This window comes from Coenobita brevimanus, chromosome 105 (genome assembly GCF_032717465.1).
Source record: "Coenobita brevimanus isolate Jiangsu-jjx chromosome 105, ASM3271746v2, whole genome shotgun sequence".
In the NCBI taxonomy this organism is placed as follows: domain Eukaryota; kingdom Metazoa; phylum Arthropoda; class Malacostraca; order Decapoda; family Coenobitidae; genus Coenobita; species Coenobita brevimanus.
Window position 1 is genome coordinate 28,071,065 of NC_137058.1, and position 22,247 is coordinate 28,093,311.

At 40.8% G+C, this 22,247-nt stretch overlaps 1 protein-coding gene across 1 annotated transcript in view; it reads right to left on the bottom strand.

The window, feature by feature from the left end:
* The window catches only part of LOC145416281 (DNA-dependent protein kinase catalytic subunit-like), a 132,270-nt gene that overhangs the window by 60,737 nt on the left and 49,286 nt on the right, over positions 1-22,247 (bottom strand). Inside the window, exons 23-34 of the mRNA XM_080285279.1 lie at positions 21,503-21,678; positions 19,048-19,686; positions 18,647-18,799; positions 17,465-17,715; positions 16,122-16,415; positions 11,168-11,326; positions 6,623-6,956; positions 5,267-5,637; positions 3,813-4,004; positions 2,570-2,717; positions 1,074-1,298; positions 475-623 (exon numbers count right to left, since the gene is read on the bottom strand). Of these exons, the coding sequence (XP_080141405.1) occupies positions 475-623; positions 1,074-1,298; positions 2,570-2,717; positions 3,813-4,004; positions 5,267-5,637; positions 6,623-6,956; positions 11,168-11,326; positions 16,122-16,415; positions 17,465-17,715; positions 18,647-18,799; positions 19,048-19,686; positions 21,503-21,678 (3,091 nt within the window). The remainder of the gene's footprint in view (positions 1-474; positions 624-1,073; positions 1,299-2,569; positions 2,718-3,812; positions 4,005-5,266; positions 5,638-6,622; positions 6,957-11,167; positions 11,327-16,121; positions 16,416-17,464; positions 17,716-18,646; positions 18,800-19,047; positions 19,687-21,502; positions 21,679-22,247) is intronic.

Below are 22,247 nucleotides of genomic sequence, written 5' to 3' on the forward strand. Positions count from 1 at the left end.
GATTTTAGAAAACATGAAGAACCATAATAAAGAGCCACTGACCTCACTACATCCTGGTTACACTTGTATATATCACCTCAGTCGTTTATAGTGTTGGAATAAAGGAAGTGCATTACTCAACCTTCCCTAAACTGAATAAAATAATCAGGAAACAGCATGACTTGAAAACAAAATACAGGGACAACCAGTGACCACACTACATCCAAGTTACACTACTAAACATCAGCTCAGTTGTGTGATGTTAGAACCAAGAAGCAGATCACCCTACCTACCAGGTTACATCCCATTACTAAACAGAGGGTAAAGTTCTAGTAGTGGAAGGTTTAATATATGCTACATCTAATATCTTCAGTCAGAAAAATGTTTCCTAAGCAGAATAATATTACTTGGTTGCAGCTCAAATTAACTACAAATGATGTAATTGGGCTGCATTGGTACAGTTCAATGGAAGTACCATGATAAAGAGATACTGACCTAACCACATCCAGGTTGTACTTGTAAATATCAGCTCTGTTGTGTGGCGTATTGGTACAAAGGAAGCGCATCACCCTCCCCACCAGGTTACGTCCCATTATGGTGTCTTCCGGTACCGCACCTTTGCCCCAGTTCATCACCATCACTATCTGAAAATTCAAACCACACTCAGAACATACTATCATAGCTCTGATCATTCCCACTTTAAACCTTGCCCATTAATAATTTTTACCACAAAATAATCATTTAATATTCTCTTCATCAGCAATGATAATTCCAAATTTGTTGCAATTCTGCTGAATAGTTATTCCACTGACAGAAAAATATCCCAAGTAAAAAAAATAGTCTCCTCTGCATATATGATTACAAATAGAAGTAGTAGTAGCTGCAACCACAGGCTCATTTGAAATGTGAACCAAGTGAACTGCAGGTTAAAGCTGCCCTCATCTGGCAGTCTAACATCCCCTTTTGGGGGGGCAGGGAGGGATGTGAGGAACATTTGCATAACTGGGCAGACCAGTTGCTGTTATATAATCTCACCATGTGAAAGCACCCCTCTCCAGCAGGAGTTATAAAGAAAATACCTGTACCCCACTTACCAAATCACAGAGGAAATAGTTGATTCTATCCCCAACTGTACCATCCACCATACATGTGAGAATTGGGGCCAGGAAGTGTGATGCAAATGGAGCAAAAATGTGGGACGTGTTGGTAATGAGGCGAAGCAGGAAAAGTTTCACGTTTTGGGGGGTATCGACACTCTCAAGCTTCAGCTGCACATGGCCCATCCACTGGGGAACATCTGAGGCTGCTGGGGTTGTGCCCTGAGAAATGGTAGGAGATGAGGTGAATGCTGTGGGATGTCAAATGTGATTATTATTGTTGTTGTGACCCCAGGTTCATTTGAATGTGAACCTGGTGGACTGAAAAACGATGCTGCACTGCCCTTCTACAATCCACCATCCTTCTTTCAGGGCACAAAACAGAAGATGCAGTGGAGCCACAAAATTTTATCAGTATCACCACATGAACGAATCTCTCTCCAGCACAAAGTCGAATGGGATGAAAAAGGAAGCAAAGAAGTGGGATTATCAGATTTTTCAGCCTTATGATGTCTATTATGAAGCAAGTCCTTGTTATAAGTCACACTTTTTATGTTCTTTTTTGTTATTAAGTTCTCAACAAACTAAAGAGAAATGGCCAAATAGTTTCATTTTTACTTATGTAAGTGATTTGTAATCTTCCCTTAAATTTTCAGCAGCAACCGCGTACGAAAACCTATTATAATTTAAAACATCCCTTTCATATAATGAAGTCTGTAAGTACTGACGGAAATGACTGGTTTATTGATTACAGAGCATTATCGAATCCTGGCAGCATAATTAAAGGCCACAACTGCTGCACAGTCATTCATTATCTATTTCACAATCAAGGCCCAGGGCAAAGTAACACAGTCTATACACTTATGGTATGAAGGACAATTCACTTTTTCCGGCAGATACTCGTATACTCTTCTATATCCACTACGATATACACAATTTTTAGATGGCAGGTGGTGGCAACCATCATCCACTCACTTTATGTAGTGCTGTTTACTTCTTCCTTCACTTTTATCATTCTTTTTCTGTGTCTGCCCTCCTCTTTTCCTACTTCCCCCATCCTTCCTGTCACATTTATTACCCTCCTTTCCACTTCAGGTGACTATACACTGGGTGAGAAGCCCAATGGTTATGTAACCCAGGAAATAATTTACAATGTTGGGTGGTAACCTTACAACCAAATAACAGGGTAGTAGAGACTACTATGGTGCCCGTTAACTGGGTAGAAAGATGCAAATGCGGCATCCATATGAGAACGAAATCTCTACATCCTTCACCATGCCTAACTGTGGTGAAGTGCTGTCCATTACAAAGGAACACTGGTTCACTGCAGAGGATGACCTTGCTGGGGCAACTGCCTGCCTGTGGTTGATGGGTCTGCCCAGCCAGACAGAATGAGGTTACTCAACAACAACAACAACAATTATATACCTATGTAGGCATACACAGTCTCTCTCTCTTAGCATCCCAGTGAAACAGAAAACTGCACTGCTCACCTGTTTTGGCAATTCAAATATCTTAGCTTGCACCATATGGTTAATGACAGCTGTAAGGTTAGCCATAACTTCATGTCCATTATAATCACTCTGCTCCAGGTTGAGGCTCAGCAACTCTCCACCACCTTCATCTATGTCCATTGTATTCCTGTAGAGGACAATACTAAAATTAGGGTCCTGTTCTTATTTATTTATAATGCTCTCTAATAAAACATCCTTAATTATTTATTTTTCATACGACACATTTATAATACCTTTTATGCTACCTATAACTCTGTAATCCTGAAACCATCTGCTTTAATATCATCTATCTATCTATCTATAGCCCGACGCCTTAATCCCGCAAAGGGTGGCCGCAGACAAAACGCCTCCAAGTCACTCTGTCACCCACCATTTGACTACCCTCCCCCCAGCTCACCCCCCCCTCCCTCATATACCTCTCAACTCCATCCCTCCACCTCATCCTACAAGAGAATATTATGATGCCATAAGCAAAATAATACTGTGATGAAGAGGCAGGTCGTCTCGCATTTTGTTCTGCCTGTACACTCATGGGATGACCTTTATCTCATTTAGGTCTAAAAATATAATCTCTCGCCCCCATTTTCTCACAAACTCCACCACCCAGAGTACAAAATAAGTCGAGACTACCATAAACACAATAAACGCCGAAAAATGCTACTGTAAATAAAATATTTTATTACTGAAACTTCACATATGTACTGATAAACTTCAAAATACACATATCTATTCATTTCACACCGTTACACCACCACTGACATTTTTTCCACATAAGAATGAAAAAACTACGCACTGCAGCAATACCTAAGTGTGACCGACATCACCGGCATAAATTTGCACACTTTCCACACTTCATTGCATAGCACAGGATGGGTCTAAGAAGCTCAAAACTGTACTGCAGGTGCATCTGATGTTCCCCTTCAATATGGCAATAAAAAAAATTTGAGTTTCAAAACTTCAAAAATCGGCCCCAAGGTCCGACAATGGGTCCCGACAAATTACACACGCTCGGCCACAGAGGGGTTAATCAACAAGAAATAGGTCATAAGTAAACTGCAAAACTTATCATTATAAAAATAAATAAATAAATAAAAATAAATAATAATAATAATAAAAAATGCTACTAACCAAAGTTTGCCCAAATGGATATGCCACACTCCCTTTCATTCATGTACTCTAAAAACTCACTAGAAATGGGTCATGGTGTACTCCAAAAACTCACTGATATTTCTGGCTCTGCTGCCCTTGAGATACTGCCAGCACGACAGAGTTATTGAAGTCAAACTGGCTGATGTCATCACTGAGGCTGCTATCGCTCAAGTAGTGTGTGGCGAGGTATTTAACGGTTCCACTCTGGGTTTTTCCAGCATCATCCCTCATGGCTTCTCGGCCGCTCCGTCGAACCGCAACAAATCTATAACGACATCGCTATACATCATCATCTTTAACCTAATAAAACACCAATACAGCACTAACATCATCACCATCAGCATCTAACAACATCCTCCTCCTCTTCATCATCACTGTCATCCAAAACTCTTTTCCTCACCTATGAATGGAGTGAGGCTAAGTCCAGAAAGCATGGAGAGAAAGCACAACAGAGGGAGAATTACCATCATCATTAACATCATCATCCTGACCTCTTTCTCAAATAAGAATGGGGTGAGGTAGAATCTAGAAAGTATGGAGAGAGAGAACACAACAAAGATGAAACTAATCAACAGCATAATCAGTGAAATGGGTAACACATTCATTCACCTTTCAAGCTCCAGGAATCCTTACTTACATACCGGGTAGCTATTTACACTCTTTTAACTTTAACTTGGTCTACAACTGCTATTTCTCCATCTTGAATGCTTTACCATATAAAGCAATGAACGCTAGAATATGGCTTTACTCACAAAAAAGTGCAGAGCTGTAGCATTATCTTTTTGTGACAATGAGCTTCATGAAAGAACCTGCAAATGGACATCAAACTGGACAAAGTTAAGGTAAAAGAACTTTAGTAATAGTCCTATAACTTTATAGATGTCCTAATATCATGGTATTCATGTAATTAAAAGTCCAGTAGGCATTCATACAAGCTGATCATATATGTATATCATCAGACTTCTTTTCTCCACATAAGAATTGGGTGCAGAAGGCCTAGGGAAAAAAAAAAAAAAGATTGGGAAAGAACTAATCAACAGTATGGCCAGTGAAACAGACCACACGCTCATTCACTCACCATTTACACCCACAGAATCCTGACTCCACCGGACAGGCATGACCAATCATATTTTATTTTTCTTTACAGATGTGCTTCATACTACCTTTCAGTGTCAACCCTTTGAAAATCAAGCTATAAATGGGGTGCAAAATCCTTGTCATGTTCTCCTTTTCCATAATTTAGCCAACTGCTTAGCAACTTGTAAAATTCCCCTCAACTTTTTGTCAAGGCTACTCGATGTATTTTCGATAGCAAAGGAGGTTCTCTGGAACTTCTTCCTTAAAAGTGTACTTCTGCATATGGCATATTAACAGTATTAATAGTATGTTATTAATGCCAGCTATGTCTACACTGCAGTGATGCAGAATGCATACAAAGGAATACTGAGGTCAGACAAAATAAACCACAAGGAAAGATGTATTTGGAAGCCTCCTAACCCAGAGAGAATACAACCTCATGTTACAAACCTCCTCTTACTGGTGGGGTTGAAATTTACTTCCACGTCAAATTCATGTGTCTTTGTGCAGTCTATGAGTGACTCCCAGATAGCTTCATCTTTTGTGGGGTTGGCAGCGAAGAGAAAGTTTGTGTAAAAACGAAGATCATTCTGCACACACACAAGTACAGCTATGAGCGTGTTGTAAGCAGCACAAGCACACAATCGTCGCAGCTCTGCATGCGTTTGGTCATGACGTAGCTCCCCCTTGGCAATTTTTGAGGAGTGCCGAAATACCTCCTTTGTGAGTTCCTTCCCTGTAGTGTCTCTTGGGCGGAATACACTGTTGATCTCTGACCCTGGTGCAAAGACTTTTTCTCGTGGAAGTCGAGAGTATAATACCTGAAGAGAGAACATCTACATCACTACCATCATTATTATCAGTTTACATAATTAACATTACTGTATGCTCATCATTGTCATCATCATCTTTCTGACCTTTCCTTCCCACCTACGGATCAGGTTAGGTACAGTAGGATCTGATACAAGGCATGAAAGTAACATTTTCTTCATCAGGGTGACTCTACACTGAGTGACAAGCCACATGGTTTCCTGTACACCAAGAAACAATTTACTACACTGGGTGGTAACCATATAACCAAATTTTGGCACCTGGTGGTTTAATGGGTAATTATTGCGCTCCAGTCGGATTGAGCCGGTGAAGGTTTATATCCAGGGGGTGGTTGGGGTTGATTGTTCATGTAATGCCACTCAGGGATGAGTGAGGCTGGTCACTCTCTTCTTAAATGTCAGGACCAACTGCCTAGCCCCGGGCTCCTACGCTCCTCATTGGGCAATGCAGGATTGGATGATGGATGGATGGATTAATACTAACCCTCTCATGACTTTTATTTATTTTAAGTGTAAGAACTATTTCTTCTGTTGTAATTTTTCATGTGTTTAAAGTATGTAAAATCTCCCAGATGAGCCTGGATTTACAATAATCACAACAACAACTCAAAATTCATGAAACTTCTACAAGACTCTTATTACTCACCTGCAATATCTACGTGTCAGCAAGTGGGTTGGTGAAGGGTTAGTGCCCCTCTCCATAAAACAAATAACTCAAAGTCAAATGGTCACCCCTTACACGATTATGGCGTCTGACAATAGATAGACAGATAGACCATTATAAAGACAACCATCTTGGCAACAGTATTGTTGCATATCACTTATGCCCAGCACTCCTGCAGCAACCACCACCATCACACCACCAATTACCATGATGATGATGACAAAGAAAATGGTGATGATAACTTTCAGCAAACACTATTCATAACCCTAGCCTAACTTAACCTAACCAAGCTCAACGTCATAAAACCATTACCTGCAGGATCATAAAGCCAGCAGTCTTTGTAACAAGTATTGTTTGCTGTACATCACTCTTGCCTTGCACTCCTGCTGCAACTGCTGCCATCACACCACCAATAACTTCTGTGAAGAATGCTGAAGCTGCAGCAAGATTTGCTAGCTGGAGAAGCGAGAGAAGAAACTTTCCTGCTACGTTTCGCCGGAAGTTGTGATTTGGGTGGTCGTTGAAAGTAGAATAGACTTGCTTGAGGATTTCCAACTGCTTTGTGGTGGAGTGTTGTTTGACAAGTTTCTCCAAACATTCCTGAAGGATTTCATCATAGCGGTGATTTTCCTCTCGGCAGAACAGTCTGGAAATAACAAATACATTATCCTTAATCTTTTGATTGCAAGGATTTCTCTTAATATCATCTAGACCTCTTTTCTCACTTACGAATGGGGTGTGGCAGGGTCCAAGAGAATGAAAAACCTGAAAGATGAAACTAACCAAATACCTGCCCAATTAAATGGACCACACACTCATTCACTCACCATTCAAACCCCTGAAATTTCTCTTGACTGTACACAATCATTTGGTGTTGGCCTAAATATAATACCCAACTGAACCAACTGCATCAAAAGGGCTAAACATTAAAATTAATAAGGAACAAATTTGCTTGAGGAATCTGAAGTTTTGTGGTTATAAGTTGGGTAAATGATGGGGAAGATGGATCACAAGCCCCACCCACCCATACAGTCCCAAGTCCAGGCATGGGACCAGGGACCCACAGGCCACCAACTGTGGCAGTGGCCTCAGAGAAGCCTGTCAGGACAGCTGTAGGGACACCCTCCAAGAGTGCACTGGCACTGTATCTGTCCCGCCATTATGTACCCACTGATCCCGCCATTCTGTACCCAGTGATGGTGTAGCCTCCTGTGGTGCTACTCCCAGGTTCAGGTGCCTCTCTTTTATGCAGAAGTGACAGCCTATGAATTGCAATTCCCTGTACCAGCATAGATCTGAGCCTCATCCTATCCCAACAGCAAAACTGCACTGGCAGAGCGCATGCCATGCCTCCTCTCAGGTTCACCACTAGGTATGAGTGGCAAGTTATCTGGTTGCATGGCCTTACTAGTGCCACACCCTGTAACGTAGTGGGGTACGTTGTGTGGTAGGTACACTGTGCATAGAGTATTGCATAAGATAGTTAAAGATAGATGGAGAGTATGCTCGCCTACTCTTCACGTAGTGTTATACTGAAAAAAGGTTAGCAAAGGGGGATGGTCTGGGTATCATGATGGTCAGTGAAACAGGAGCTACAGTGCTCTAACACCAGCATTCCCATCCTCCTCGTGAGTACCGCCCTGATCGGCTGGTGCTACAGCTCAAACAGAAATGGCAATGATCAGACTGATGTGCAGCGCATCCTTGAATACAAGGCCTCAGGGGGCTAGGATCACAATTGATGAGTTGAAATGATGGCTGGGACTTGAGGCTGCTACAGACTGAGCAGCGTGAAGAGCTACCATTAGGTGACCAAGGTCTGCTTGTGCAAACATACTGGGGCCTTTACAAACAATACGATACGAACGACACTTTGTGGTGGTGGTGTTTGGTGAATTTTTAATATAATTCCTGTAGGACCTGATCACAGAAGTGATTCTTTTCTCAGCACAACAGTCTGGGAATAGTGAATAATGAAAATATGAAAATGGCGAACTGAGTTTTTCAGGCTGTTACAAAGTTACCGAAATCCATGGTTTCCAACAACTGCTGGAAAGTATTTACTACAGCTTGTTCTGGCATTTGGGTTAGTTCTAAATTCACAGAAAAATCACCTGTACCTCTGATTTGATTCTGCTTACATCTAGCCCCATACTGTACTATCCCTTGTGCAGTGTAGGCAGCTTGGATACTACAGGTCAGACAATTTAAGAGTGGGCAGTCTACATCTCCTGTGGCTTACACACTTAAAACATACACACACACACACACACACACACACACACACACACACACACACACACTACTTGGGGATCTGAATGTGTGCCACCTATATAAAATTCTTTTGACTTTTAACTTGGCCTCAAATCACCATTTCTCCATCTTCACTGTCGATTTGTAATAATAGATCACCGCTATAGAAATATAATACCTGTCATGAAGTAGTGCTATGGAAAGTATGTATGACCATATCATATTCTACCACTAAGCCATGTTAGTAAGTTGCAGAAGAATGAAAATCAAGCATGTCAAGGTGAAAGAAGTATCATACATTCATTCATCATCCAATCCTACACTGCCCCATGAAAAGCACAGGAGCCCAGGGCTAGGCAAGTTGGTCCTGACATTTAAGATGAGAGTGACCAGCCTCACTCATCCATGAGTGGCATTATGTGAACAATAAACCCCAACCATCCCTTGGATATAAACCTTCACCAGCTCAATCCGACTGGAAGCGCCATAATTACAGTACTCACTAAACCACCAGGCGCCAAAATCTGGTTATATGGTTACCACCCAGCATAGTAAATGGTTTCCTGGTGTACAGGAAACCATTTGGCTTGTCACTCAGTGTAGAGTCACCCACAGGCAGAAGGAAGAGGAAAGAATGAAGGAAAGAAAGACAGAAGAGGGAATGTAAAGTCACCCGTAGGCAGAAGGATGAGGAAAGAATGAAGGAAAGAAAGACACAAGAGGATGGAAAGAAAGAAAGATGGAGGAGAGGAAAGAGCAGACACCCGAAAGCAGCACTACATCGAGTGAGTGGTATAATACATGAAACTACTCAGTCACCACACATCTCCATTTCAAGGGATGATAAACACTCCTGATCTCAAATCTAGGACAACTCTCTCGTATGAAAAACTGTTGCTTGCTGTACCACACCCATTCTATGTGAAAACATCACTGCATTTTAACAGGAAATGTGGACAATTATGTATATGAGGTGGAGGCAGGATTTAGGGGCTAGAACGGAGAGTTGAATGTGTATGGGTCATTTAACTGAGCATGCTAGCAGTCTCTCTCTCTCTCTCTGTCCTATCTCACTCCATCTTTGGGTGGGAAAAAGAGACCAGGATGATGATGATGATATCCCTGTACTACAATGATATTAATTCTGGTTTATTTCTGTTGTCTCTATGAAAAAGAGACTGGGATGATGATGATATTAATTTTGGTTCATTTCTGCTATCTCTATGAAAAGGAGACCGGGATAATGATGATGATATTAATTTTGGTTCATTTCTGCTATCTCTATGAAAAAGAGACCGGGATGATGATGATGATAACCCTTCATTACAATTATATTAATTTTGGTTTACTTCCGCTATCTCATTATGATTTTATTAAGCTAGGAAGAAACTTCCTGAGGAAGTTTACCCACTCTGACTTTGACATTTTTGTCCTTTTGCAGTTTATTTCCCATTGCTGAATGGTAAAACAAGATAGTACTACAACTATACACCTTTTCCACAGAATTCTTCATGACTAACACCATATTGCAATGTTACTCTTTTTGCAGCTCAGCACTGGGGATAGAATGAGGGCAACTTATGCCAAATTACTGTGGACTGTGTAGAGTCGTTATTGTTGTTGTTGTCACACAACACTGGTCTGTCTGGTTGTGAAGACCCACTTAACACACGTAAGCAACTACTTCTGCTGGGCTGATCTACAGGTACAGTACAGTACATACACTGTGTAGGAATCTAGTGCTCATTTGTGGGAGTGCCTCACCAGGTTCGGACCAAAGTCCTTCCCATGGTGAAGTGCAAGGATATATGAGGTTTGGCTCCTAAGTGGATGGTGCAGTGGCTCCTCAAGGAGCACAGATCTATCATGTGTAGGCTCATCATCAACACAGGACAGGGTATAAGATGACTAGTTCACTCAGCTCTGATAGCTGGAACAAAGCAACGTTTGAATTAAGGCTGCTCATTGGTTGATGTAAAACTGAGGAGCGTTGCAAATCTACAACTCTTCTTATTTTAACACATATACAGTATATTTATATTTGTAAATTGCTTGTAACAGAAGCAGCCCCTTTCAATATCGAATAATTTCCGATGCTAACAAGGTCAAACTTAGATTAAAAAGTTTACCGTCATCATAGAAAATTAGAGATGATTATAGTTTTATCAAACGATGAGTGACATTTGAAGTAAATTATCCACCCACAGTGTACACCTACATCCACATGTTGCACTATATCCACCCACGGTGTACATTTACATCCACAAGTTGCACTATAATACATGCCTGCATTTACTTCTAACATCGCACCGTTTAATAAAGCTTTATAATCAACTTTAATTTTCCTTGATAATGGTAAACTTTCTAAGCTTATTTTTTCAGAAATTATTCCATATTTAAACAGGCTGCTTATATTGCAAGCAATTTACAAATATAAATATATATGTGTTAAAATAAAAGCTGTAGACTTACCACGCCCCTCAGTGTTGCATTAACCAATGAGCGGCCTAAATTCAAACATTTCTTGGCTCCAGCTACCAGGGCCGAGTGAACAGGGTATATTCCTCCTAAACTCATTTTAGCACAATCTACACACATACTTACCTGATCACAAAGGTAAGTAGAACTGATGAGCCTGTGAGATGGAGAGCAGCCAGGAGATGGTTCAGTGCCTGCTTGTGCTCCTGGTCTCGGCTCCCTCCAGTTGGAAACTCAGAGGACTTCAGTGGGAAGTGTTTTGTGCTCATCACATCTAGTGCATCCCTATGTGGAATTAAAATAAGCCAATCAGATATGCAGAATTATTTCATCTTCATGACCATCATCATCATCATCTTGATACTGTATCCTGTCCCACCTAAATATGGGGTTATGTAGGATCCACAAGCAAGTACAATGACAGTATGACCATGGAAGAACTATCAATAACATACCCAATGAAAAAGGAAAAGACTGCTACTGCACATTAATCAAGCCATCAGAATAAAGGCTCCACCTCATAGTACAAAACACAATCATAATCATCATTCTAATCCTCATGCCCACCAAAAAGCTGGGTGACGTAGGATCCGGAAACAAGGAAAGACAAAGTACAATATTAAAGTCGGAGCACCATCTACACCGGGGGTCAGCAATCTACAGGCCACAGGCCAGACACAGCCTGTAAACCAAATCTCACCAGCCCACTATGCTCCACAAATTCACAAAACTATTCCCATTTTTCACTTACTAAGTGAAAAACAGTTAGTCTTACTCACTGTTAATCACTATGGCAAACACTAGTTACCTTTAAGGTTAGTTTGTTCGAAAAAGTGTGTATTCCAACACAAAAGCTCAGATTAGGAGGCTATGACGTGCTGCACCCAGCGCTCAGTGATCCAGCACTGCCAGATATGCAAAAATTATTGCCCAATGCAATAATCTGGACCGTGCGATAAACGATAACATGCATGCAATATATTTAATGACCATTACTCATTGTGATATTTGTTTTGATGAAAGCTATTTCTTTTGTTTCTAATGAAGTAATTTTATAAAAATTGTACTTTGTATATTATTATCATCATCATCATCATCATCTGGACCTCCTTTCCCACCCAAGGGAAGGGTGAGGAGTAGCAATGTCCAGACAGCCCAAATTTGCCCAATCCAATGGGCCATGCTTCCATTCACTCATCATTCAACTCCCCAGAATCCTGGCTCTATCGGATACACCAAAAAACATTCACCACGTTTCATAGCTTCACATAATTATATCCGATAGACTCAATCCAGACGTGCCATGTTAAAAAGGGGTGCCAAAATCCCTGATCATGAATGTCTCCTCACAACATTCATCCAGCCAGCTCGATCTCCAGTCAGTTTCCTAGCCTCACTGACTTCCAAACCTCTCTTCCTCACACATTCATCCACAATACCTCTCCACCTTCTCCTTGGCCTACCTCGCCTCCTCCCTCCTTCGAATTCGCTCAGATATACCTTTTTCACCACTCTGTTGTTATCTATTCTCTCCACATGACCATACCACCTCAGTACACTCTCTTCGATTCTGGTGTCCACCAACTTCCTCACTCTGCCTGCATCTTTCACAAATCACATTATTTCGTATCCTATCCACCCTCCGCACTCCACATATATTCTTCAGCAGTCCCATCTCCACTGCTCTTACTCTTGGCTTTTCATTTTCATGTCACACCATAGTCTCACATTCATATGTTAAAGTTGGAACTAACACTCCTTCATGTAAGCCTCGTGCAACAGCAACACTCAAGCCTCTGTTTCTTATCATGGCCTTCATTGCACCAGCTACTTTTCTTCCTTGTGTCACTCTACTTTCAACTTCTTTTGCACATTTTCCTCTCTTTTCTATCATTGTACTCAAGTATTTGAACTCTCTCACCAATTCCAGTCTCTCTCCATTCACTGTGACATCACACTGGGAGTCACCTTCTCTCTCAATAACCATCACTTTACTCTTTTCTAAGTTTACTCTCAAAGCACAATGCTCACAGACATCAGCAAAACTCTGCACTAGCCTACCAAGTTCTTGTCCGGTACTTGCAAACAGTACCGCATCATCAGCATACAACAAATTTGAGATATTCCATCCATCACCATTCATTACCAACACCATCCCTCTCTCCATTATTCATGTTTTTACTTCTCTCATCACCCCATCCATATATATATTGAACAACCATTGAGACATCACACAACCTTGTTGCACGGCCACAACGATTGTGAACCATTCACTTAGATGCCCATTAATCCTTACACATGCTTCACTACCATCATAAAAACTCCTGAGGGCACCTAGCAGCTTATCCTCTACACCGTACATGTGAAAAATTTTCCACAATCCTTCTCTGTCCACTTTGTCATATGCTTTTTCCAGATCCATGAATGCCATAAACACCTTATGGTCCTTCTCCCAAGCCTTCTCTACTATCTGTCTCACTGCAAATATTTGGTCCACACATCCTCTGCCACTCCTAAAGCCACTCTGTATAATTTTTAGGAAATACTTTGAATATTTTGATTAAACATTGTGATATTTGTTTCAATGAGTTATTTTGTTTATTCCTAATGCATGAATTTAATAAAAACTCTATTCAGTATAATTGTACAAAATATACCTTGAGTGAATGTTATTTTTATTAAAGTATATTCTTATACCGTATATTCATATTCATAATATTACTGGAGGAGGGGGGTGCAGTCTTTAACAAGTTCAAAACATCTGGCCCATCAGCTGAGTAAAAGAGCAATTCCGGTTCCCAGTCCATCAAAGGTTGCCGACTCCTGATCTACACCATACTTTTGCACAATGACTCACCAATCACCAACCATTCAAGCTCCTATTATACATTAGGAAATAAAACCCTACACACATCAGAAAGAGAGAAGGACCTAGGTGTGATTATCAATAACAGACTATCTCCGGCTGACCACATCAGTGAGAAGGTATGGAACATGTATACACTGCTTGCAAATATGAGAATAGCATTCACATACATAAATGAAGACATGCTAAGAAGGATAATAACATCATTCATCAGACCAACCCTGGAGTATGCATCAGTAGTCTGGAGTCCTCATCTCAAAAAACACATAGACAAGATTGAAAAAGGTCAAAGGGCCGCTACAAGATGGATACCAAGCTTAAGGGATCTAAGCCACGAAGAAAGACTAAATAAAGTGAATCTACCAACACTACAGCAGAGAAGGAAAAGAGGTGACATGATAATGCTATATAAATGCATATCAGGGAAGGAGAAAATAGACATAAATGATTACTTAGCATATGGGGAAGCATCAGCAAGAGGACACTGAAAAAAACTGCATAAGGAGAGGTGATAAAGACATAAGGAAATTCAGTTTCCCAAACAGAGCAATTGATCAATGGAATGCACTACTGAATGAAATAGTGTGTGCCAAAACAATTCACAAATTTAAGGATATGTATGATAAATATGGTTTAAGACACGGGACAGTACGAGCTTGACTCATTCCTGTAAAGATACAATTAGGTAAGAACACACACACAGACACTAAATACTGTCTGGCCAACAATTTGCAAAATCCTGTCATCATGGGGATGAAAGGCAATATCCCAGGTGTGTTCATCCTGAGCATCTTAACCAACTAAACCACCCATCTATACACAAACACTCTGCAACTACTCATACCCAACAGTATCTGAAACATGTTGAGGTATTGTTAGTAAGAAAGATACTGTCCCAGGTGCCTTAATCTTGAGCTGAAACCACTTTAGCATACTGAAGGGATCCTATAGTAAGATTTAACCCACCGGACCACCAGGCATACATACATAATAATGGGGTGATGTAGAGCCTACTATGGTGCCCCTATGACTGGGCAGAGAGATGTAAATGTGGTGTTTATCTAAGATGCAAACTGTACACTCTTTCCTGTGCCTCGCCATGGTGTGATGCTGTCCACTGTAAGAGAAGGCTGGGTCACTATACACAACAGCCACACAGGGGCAGTTGCTTGCCTGCAGTTGATGGGTCTGTTCAGCCAAACATACAGGGTTGCTCTATACTACCAATGCTACAAAAACAATGCAAATAAACGTACTCATAGGTATCAGAAACCTCCTGTGTCTGAGTGAAGAAGAAGGGCAATATTCCGAGTGCATTAACTTTGAGCAAAATAACCCACAAAACCACCAGGGATCCATATACAAAAAAACAATGCAAATAAATATACTCAACACCCTAAGAAACTTCCTGTATCATGGTGAAGCAGGAAGGCAACATCCCAAGTACTGTACTTTAACCCAATAGCTGCTACATACAGTACGTTATATGATGGAAAACATGTAGGTGCTACAAACAACATATGAGTATTTATTTTTATTTTTATGGGCACATTTAATGCTGTTTGGCATCTCAAATGAACTATTTCCATCGCCATCCATGCGTTCTGTGACCACCCATGCATCCTCAGTATTTCCCTTTTACTAGTATGGATATGAACAACTTCATTACTTCACCATGGCTGAACTAAGGTATATATTGAACTCATATATGTTTTCCCTATATTTTTCCATGCAGTCTTTCATTTCATATGAGCAAAAATTATTATTATTATTATTTTTTTTTTTTTGGCACATGGCCGTAGACCAGGAAACCTAATGCAGCAGTTATCGGGTTAATCTTAAGCATCTTACTCACTAAACCACCTGGCATCCCTGAACAAAAAAAAATGCAAATAAACCTTACCAAACTGCATCAGAAACCTCCTGTGTCATGGTGAGGAAGAATGGTAAACATCCCAAATGCCTTAAACATGAGAAACACAATTCACTACACCATCTGGCATTTCAATTGAAAAATAACACAAATAAATCCATCCAGTAACCTGACATGCATCCTGTGTTGTGGTGAGGACGAAAAGTAGCATCTCAAGTGCCTTAATCTTGAGATGAAACTCCACCTTATCATCAGAGAGGAGGTCCTTTGAAGAGACTTAACTAGACCACCAGGCATCCACCCCCATCCCCCAACACGAACACAAAAGCACATAAACCTACCCAACAGCATCCGAAACTTCCTGAGTCATGGTGAGGAAGAACGGCAACATTCCTAGTGCATTAATCTTGAGCTGAAACTCCACTTTAGCATCACAAAGGAGATCCTTATAGAATGCCAGGATGCTCCTCTGTTCTCCTGCCATACACTGTTTCTTCAAGGTTCCTTCTTGGTCAATCAGGAATAGAGATGTCAACAAGCTCAAAACTGATTCTCGATTGAGGCTTGATTTCTCAGATTCCATAGAGAATGTTGGCCAGTGATAAAGGAAAGCTTGTGTGATGGATGCTGAATGTCTGAAAAATAATGAAAATATGGAAACTCTACATTCTCAGGTTCCTGTGAATTGCTCTCAGTAAACAAAATTGTCTGGCACATGCTGGGGTACATAACTACACTGGCAGTAATAAGATACTTATAAGAGAACTAAGGGTACTTGTATTGCCACTCTCAGGCTCTTATAACCTACTCTCAGCTGAATACAGTCTACAAAGAATAAAGAACCTAACAGGCCCAAAACTGATTCTTTGATGGGGTTTGACATCTTGGATTCAGCAGAGAAAGTTGGCTGCTTGTGTGACAGATCTTAAATTTCTATCTATCTATCTCCAGCCAGACATCTAAACCCTGTAAAGCTCTCAGCTAAGTAAAATAATCTTATGAAGCTGGAACAGAATAAAGAATTACAACTGTGCTGATCATGAGAAAGCTAACTGTACCAATACTGACATTCTATGGCTTGTACGATCCACTCCCAGCTGAAAAAAAATCTCCTGATAATGTACTGAATAAAATGTATTGTACTATAAATATGAAACATAACAGGGCTGAAACTGATTCTCACTTGAGACTTGACTTTTCAGAGTCAACAATGAATGTTGGCCAGTGGTAATGACACGTGTGTGATGGATGCTGAATGCAGAAATGACACATATTTCACACCTTGAATCACATAAAACTTCACAGCTTTCTTTCTTGATACTAAAATATTAAACAATGCACAGGTTCCTGAACAGGCAAAATTACATTTTCCTTCCCTGAAACCATGAGTTACCTTAGGAATAACAGTTTCTGGCATCCCTAACAACCACACACAAGAAACTGTGCTGCCTGTGTTCTAAAATAACAGCGTACACACGCTAAAAAGTGGCACCTTCATGTGGTGCCACTAACATAACCAGGCAGCTCTGTTGTCTGGTTATCCAGGCATTTATTAACTCCCTCCCTGTCCCCTAAAAGGAAGAAGGTGGACTGCAGAAGGGCAACTCTGGCCAGCCATACACTGGGTTCACATCCTGATGAGCCTGGGGTAAAGAGATAAGACATAATGGCTGAGAACAAATACCTTTTCCGCAACTCCTGATTCTTGACAAGCATCCCAAGAATGTCTGAGGCAAGGGCCATTGCCACCAGGAATCTGCCATCTCTAATGAGCTCCATGAGCCGACCCAACAGGGAGTCAGGTGAGTGTAGGAGGTGGGGCAAGAGGTGTGGGGCGAGGATGTGGAATATGTGTGAGCCTCTGTCCACTGGTTTTCCACTGGTGCCAGTGATGGTTGTGGTGTCTGTGGCTTGGAGGAGAAGTTGTTCTCTTGCCTGTAGATATGCAAGGTATATTAGTTTTTCCATCCTGTACACTGGTACTAGCTCACAGACAATGTGATGAAGTATGTGTGCATAACTTTTTGGGTTTGTATGTGCCAACATTTAACCACAATTGGATCCTAAAGTTACAAAATAATTTTATGGAAAAGAAGGAATATTTATATTTCACAAAAGACCAGTTTTAACAGTAACAGATGAAAGGAGGGTATGCTGAAATACCAGTATGCAAATTTCCTGGATAGAATCTGCTCTAGTTTAGCCATAACAAGCGCTAAAACAATTCTGATTTCAATTTTCAGCCTGTCTCACAAGATGTGTCACAGACCTCCAAGGAACAGCTCATGTTCTATTTACCTAGTTGAATTACCTAATTGTAGTATAAAGGGTTTGATCTTTGTTGGTGTACTCCTGTCTCCATATCTACATTTATTCAATCTATCTATCTATCTATCTATCTATATATATATATATATATATATATTTTGTCTGACACTGGGCATAGACTTCATAGCCTGCTCTCAAGGCCCAGTAGTTCTCCTACATACCATACACCTCTCTACATGTCACCACTTCGGTGCTAACACCCACCGTCCATATTGAATACACGCTAGGGCTGTCTCATACAGGACTGGTGTATTGGTATAAGCGGGGGTATTTTTATTACAAGTCAGTGGGTCTTCTGGTAGATCAATAAAGTCTGATTTTTAATGAAATTCAAATCCTTAAACTGTTCCCTGCCCCAGCGGGGATTTGAACCTGGGTCCGGTAGGACTGCAGGCCATTTCTCCACCGATTTATAGTCTAACACTCTCAGGTTTCTATGACTTACTCTCAGCTGAATAAAATTCGACATTCGTTGGAAGACAATACTAGAGTCGTCCTAACTTCCAAAGCGTTGAACTGAGCATAAACAATATCTCACCTTCATGTCAAGGATGATGGCCAAGTCTAACACAGCATATAAAAATGGTAGGTGGCTGGGGTTTGGTGTTACAGCAATTTGTGTGGCTCCCAGAGTGCTGAAGAGAATGTTGCATACCCACACAACCAGTTCTGATGCCAGGCTCTTGTTAATCTGTAATATAGTACACTGCTATATCTGGGGACCAAACACTTGTTGATGTGAGGGCAAATTCTCTCTCTCTCTGCCAATTATACCCATTATCTCAATTTAGCAGTAATAATAATAAAAATAATAATAATAAAATAGCCCCGGACTCCTATGCTCCTCATGGGGGAATGTAGGATTGGATGATGGATGGATGGATGAAAAAACAAAACAAAAAATCTCAGGCAAACACTTAACACAAATCTGCTCCTTACCTCGGAGCATTCCATCAACCATCCACTTCTCTGCAATATCTCCAACCCTTCCACCACATGCCGGCTCCTCAGTGGAAGGTTTGACGAGGAACTGGAGAGTGAGGGAGGGAGAAGCTTGGTTATGTCATACTGTGGCTTCTGCAGTTCAGTTTCCAAGAATGTAATGAATTCTCTTGACCTGGGTTTCTCTAACTTTTTGTACATGACCCCCAGTATCTCTGCAAGGCGTGCAGGAAGGTGTTTCTTGACCTCCGTGTCCCTAATATCAAATCCAATATTTGTCGGGTCAATTGTGCAGAGGGTTATGAGTTCACACAGCTTGGGTGTCCACAGGGTGTCTAGATATTTCGTGGCACTTGTTCCAGCTTGCAGGAGTACACTTACAAAATCCAGTAATCTCACTACAACTGTACACTTTAATTTTGTTGCTTTATCAAACTCATATGGGGTGGCTGTAGTTTTCCCTGCCTTGTCTGAAGAGCTCAAAAGGTAATCAGATAGGGATGTAGTGGCAATATTTTCAACAAAGAAGCATGAGGCAGATAATACTCTGATTTTTGGACAACCGAGGAGGTCTGAGCTCTGTGTGATGCCTTGGCTGATGAGCCAACAGTAGCCATCTAGTGCAGCTTGGAGGGCCTTGAAAAGAAGGAGAAAATTAAGATCATTATTCACATTAATGGAAATTATCATCATCTATTTTATATTAGTCATAACAGGATGATTGCAAGGCTGGACTTTCTGCTTGGTGACAGTGACAGTCAGAATGATGCCATCTCCATGCTGGGAAGTAAGAATGAGGCAGGAGTGTCTGCATGTGCGATGCATGTGATGGTTGCAGTACAGTAAAGCTACAGTTTAGCAACATCTTTGATTATGGTTTCATGGTTGGCAATGGCCTGCAAATATTCCCAAACACCTGGTTATGCACGAAAATCCCTCTGTTCACGGTAAGAAAACGTAAACAAACCGCAGGCAGGGGAAGCGATCGTCACTTGTTCGCTGCCATTGCCACAGACCCACAATGCTCCGTGCGTTGTGTGTTTATACCTGCTCCTTCTGCCTTTTTTCCTGAGCCTTGCTGCTTGTGTTCCTGGTTTTACTCACCACCTGCCTTGGAAATTACATCCCCATCTCCTCCATTATTCACCTCACTCCAGCCTTCCAAGTGAGTTTCCTTACCTATTACTGTATGTACTTTGTATTAATACAGTACTAGTTTCTTTTCAGGTGTGACCAGTAAATTCTACATTGCATAAACTGGTTTTAGGGGGAGCTGGCATAGGACCCAGAACCAATTAGCCTATTTCCTATAGGATCAATCCCCCAACTTTAGCGGTTTCATGGTTCGAGGTACATTTCACGGAACCAATTAGGTGCGAAACTTGGGGCTTTACTGTACTGTAATGGCTATGTTTGTATGTCAGAGAAAGTATATGTCATTAGTAGAAATGATAACACAAAACAAAACACAGAAGGACATGCTATCAGCTCCCAGTTTAAATGTCTGCCATTTGGGTTCAAGCCCTAAACCTGGGGCACAAACATCACGAGACATGTAACAGAATGTTACTGACTGTCAATCATGGGGATATCACATAACCTTACCTTACTGCAACACAGATACTTGAAAGATATTTTCATTACATCAATAAATGCACCTCATTTCAAAATAATCTTTTAAATACTGGGAGTCTTCATTTACATTATTCTAGAACTTATAACTGCACTGCTGGGACTCAAACCAACAGCTTAATTAGGTTGTGAGGTGTATAAGGGGCATGCATACCCTGGTATGAAGTAGGTGGAATGCAGCATGACCATTTCTTCCCTGCTGACTGCATTATGTAAAGTGGTATGCAATTTAACCATTTTCTATCCTCATGGATGTTATAAATGACAGTCATAAATCAAGGGATTGTCTACACTTTTGCATACTCAGTTTTACCAGTGCCTGTTCAGAGATCAGACCTACCTCAAAATAGGCTACACAGATTCTGACGAGTAGTAGCTGAAAGCCTTCTAACTATTTCCTATCCTCATAGTCACAAATTTGAAACCTGCTTGCACCTTCACATCCTGAATTTTAATAGTAGCCTACAACCGTGAGATTTATCTCAAATTAAGCTGTTGGGTGTATCATAGTGATTACCGGTACTTGGTGAAAGGTCCTGCACATGTAGTACGAGTCATTTTCATATCTTCAGCATTTTTTTTTTTTTTTTTTATAACCTTAACGCAGCTTGGATATTTGTCTTTTCCAGCTACTTTCACAAACCTCGGTGGCAGAACAAGACAATGTTATGGCTCTACATCCTTCCCACAGCACTTCTTAGTGAACAGCACCATATTCTAGTGTTAATTTATTGCTACAGCTGAACATTTAAGACTGAGTGATGACAAACTGAAGCAAATATAAGGTGAAACTAGTTTAATACCTGTACATCCATCATACCTCAAAAAAGGTTGTGAGATGCAAAAGGGACAGATCCTGGTATGAACTGGGTGAAGGGTCCTGTAGTTGTCCGATCCCTGTGCCTGCCTCCCCTCCTCCCTCAATGATATCAATTATGGTGCTGAAGGTGTCTTGCTGCAGGTGTCTCTCTACGAATGTGCGAACTGAAGTGCATCCTGAAAAGACAAATAAAAGTATATCTATCAAATAATCATTCTATCTATCTATCTATATGTAGTGCACTGGCCTAAAATGCTCAATTTTAGCCACCATTATGGCTGTGCATTATGGAAAAAAATGCATCTGAGAAAGATCAGAGCTTATGAAAAAAAAAAAATAATAATAATAATATAAAAAATGATTTCTAATGACCTGATTAAAATTAGGACAGACTTTGAAATGGATGGGTTGAGTTTATCTTTCATTAACCCTATCTTTTTTTAAGCTGAATAAAACTGCCTGGAGGTTGCAAAATTAAAAAGTTAATAAAATAAACAAAAAAGTTAGATATTCCTGGCTTAAATGAAGGCTAAATTTTCAAAGTACAGCGCCCTCGCACAGTGAACGCTTTCAGAGTAAACGATTCACCTAGTGAATGAGCAGGGGGTAATCAGGTCCACAAAACCATAATGAACAAGTTGATCTGTGAGTAATGAAATCATGGAAAAGAGTAGGCCATAACTGCTGTCTCCTATCTTGAACAACCCCCACCCCCCCAGGAGATGCTGCACTAGAGGCCAGATCT